Source organism: Ipomoea nil, unplaced genomic scaffold (genome assembly GCF_001879475.1).
Source record: "Ipomoea nil cultivar Tokyo-kokei standard unplaced genomic scaffold, Asagao_1.1 scaffold0519, whole genome shotgun sequence".
NCBI classification, from domain to species: domain Eukaryota; kingdom Viridiplantae; phylum Streptophyta; class Magnoliopsida; order Solanales; family Convolvulaceae; genus Ipomoea; species Ipomoea nil.
In genome coordinates this window covers 1379376-1381700 of record NW_017616947.1, presented here as the reverse complement: position 1 = coordinate 1381700, position 2325 = coordinate 1379376, and the positions used below count along the sequence as shown (strand labels likewise).

The following is a 2325-nucleotide window of genomic DNA, read 5'->3' as shown; positions in this document are numbered from 1 at the left end:
TAAGGGTCTGGGCCCTTGTTTCCTATCTTTTCTTGCCGAGTCCGGGCGATGGTTATCAGTAATCCGTACTCTTTTATTCAAGTCTTTCAGTACCCTTGGGCCTCTATATGGCTTAACCTTTCCTACTGATAGAACTTCTTCAAGTGGATGACGTTCCAGATTCGGTCCACAGGCTTGCCTTCCAGAGTTTCAAGCTTGTAAGTGCCGGCCTGGACCACCGCGGCAATGCGATAAGGTCCTTCCCACTTTACTGCGAACTTCCCTCCTTCCGCGGGCTGGCTCGCTTGCCGGTCTCGTAATACGAGATCATCGACCTGGAAGGCTCGTGGGCGAATCCTTCGATCGCAATATCTTTTTACCGCTTGTTGATATTCGACCATCCGAGCACTCGCGGCTTCTCTTCTTTCCTCTAGGAAATTTTTCTCAATTCGAAGACTTTCTTCATTCTCCGTGTCGGAATAAGTACGGACCCGGTGAGTGGGCTCGACCACTTCAATTGGGACCTTAGCTTCGAAGCCGTACGCGAGGGAGAATGGGCTCTCTCCGGTTGCTCGCCGCTGCGTAGTGCGATAAGCCCATAGGACTCGGTCAAGCTCATCCGCCCAATTTCCTTGGATATCTTCCAATTTCTTTCGGATTCCATCCACTATGGTTCGATTCACATTTTCGACTTGCCCGTTGGCCTGCGGGTACGCCACGGATACCTTGGTATGGCAGATATCGTGTCGACGGCAGAAGTCAGCGAACGCTTGGCAGTCAAACTGTCGCCCATTATCGCTGACAATATTCTCGGGCAAGCCGAAGCGGCAAATCACCTTCTTCCATAGGAAGCGTCGGCATTGGTACTCGGTGATAGTGGCCAATGGTTCAGCCTCAACCTACTTGGTGAAGTAGTCGATAGCTACGACACAAAATTTCAGGCCCCCGGGAGCTACTGGTAACGGCCCCAACAAGTCGATTCCCCACTTAGCAAACGGAATAGCCGTGGTGACCGGCGTGTAGAAGGTAGCCGGCCGAGTGTCCTTTCTGGCGAACGCTTGGCAAATGCCACACTTGGATATCCATTCGATGCAGTCTCGCATCATGGTCGGCCAATAATACCCCTGGACGACCAACTTTCGGGCGAGCGTGTGGGCGCCCTGGTGTGCGGCGCAGATGCCTCTATGAGCCTCGTCCATTATTTTTTCGGCCTCGGGCCTGAGCAAGCATTTCAACAGAGGACCCCCGAACGACCGTTTGTATAGCTGCCCATGAATGATTTCGAAAGAGGGGGCTTTTCGTCGAACCTTAGCGGCGACTCCCGGATCTTCCGGCAATTCGCCTGTTTCCTTGAATCGTCGGATGTCCTCTATCCAGAACATCTCGGGGTTCTTCTCTCGGTCCCATTCCTCGCCGGTCACCTGCTGGACTTCTACTGTTGTTTCCTCGATACTTGGTCGCTCTAACTCCTCCTTTTGGCAGATCTTCACAAGATGATCCGGTACTCCCTCCAAGGCAATTTTAGACAATATGTCGGCTTCCACGTTGTCTGCCCGGGAGATGTATTCTATTTCGTAAGCTCCGAATTTCTTTAACATCTCGACCGCTCGCTCTTTATATAAAGTCATCCGCGTGTTCTTAGCCTCACACATGCCTGAGATCTGCCCGACTTCCAATCTGGAGTCGGTCTTGATTCTCAATCGCTCCACTCCTAAGGCCTTGGCGAGTCGCAGACCATTTAGCACAGCTTCATATTCGGCCTCATTGTTAGATGTCGGAAACAAGTAGCTTAAGGCATAGTATAGTCGGAACCCCTCCGGGGAGATGAGCATAACTCCACCCCCGCAGTGTCGTCGACTCGACGCTCCGTCTGCATGCATTTCCCACCACTCGCCTAAACTGTCCTCCGTGGCGTGTTCCGTTTCTTCTTCGCTCGCCGTGCACTCGACCAAGAAGTCGGCTAAGGCTTGACCTTTTATGGAGGACCGGGGCTGGTACTCAATCCCATACTGGGTTAGTTCCATGGCCCATTTCACTAGTCGGCCGGACGACGAGGGGTTCGCAGGACGCTCCCAAGCGGTTGGTCAGTCAGCACTCGGACGGTGTGGGCTTGGAAGTAAGGTGCTAGCTTTCGCACGGTGATCACCAACGCGTATACAATCTTCTCCAGGGCGGTATACCGCGACTCGGCCTTCAAGCGGTACCTGGCCAATGATCACCGACTCGGCGGCCTTCAACCGGGTGCTGAACGCGCTCTTCTTCTCGGACTAGCACCGAACTCACCGTCTTAGAGGAGGCGGCTAAGTATAAGAATAAGGGCTCGCCCGCCTGGGGAGTAGACAATAC

At 53.4% G+C, this 2325-nt stretch overlaps 1 protein-coding gene across 1 annotated transcript; it reads right to left on the bottom strand.

The window, feature by feature from the left end:
- Nucleotides 1-878: 878 nt before the first annotated feature.
- On the bottom strand, nucleotides 879-2003 carry LOC109174042. Its single transcript, XM_019323335.1, has one exon. It carries the CDS (start codon nucleotides 2001-2003, stop codon nucleotides 879-881), a length of 1125 nt encoding a protein of 374 aa, XP_019178880.1.
- Between the last annotated feature and the right edge of the window lie 322 nt (nucleotides 2004-2325).

Excerpts from the sequence above, each read along its gene's own strand:
- LOC109174042 (XM_019323335.1), bottom strand. The coding sequence starts at position 2,003 with ATGGAACTAACCCAGTATGGGATTGAGTACCAGCCCCGGTCCTCCATA.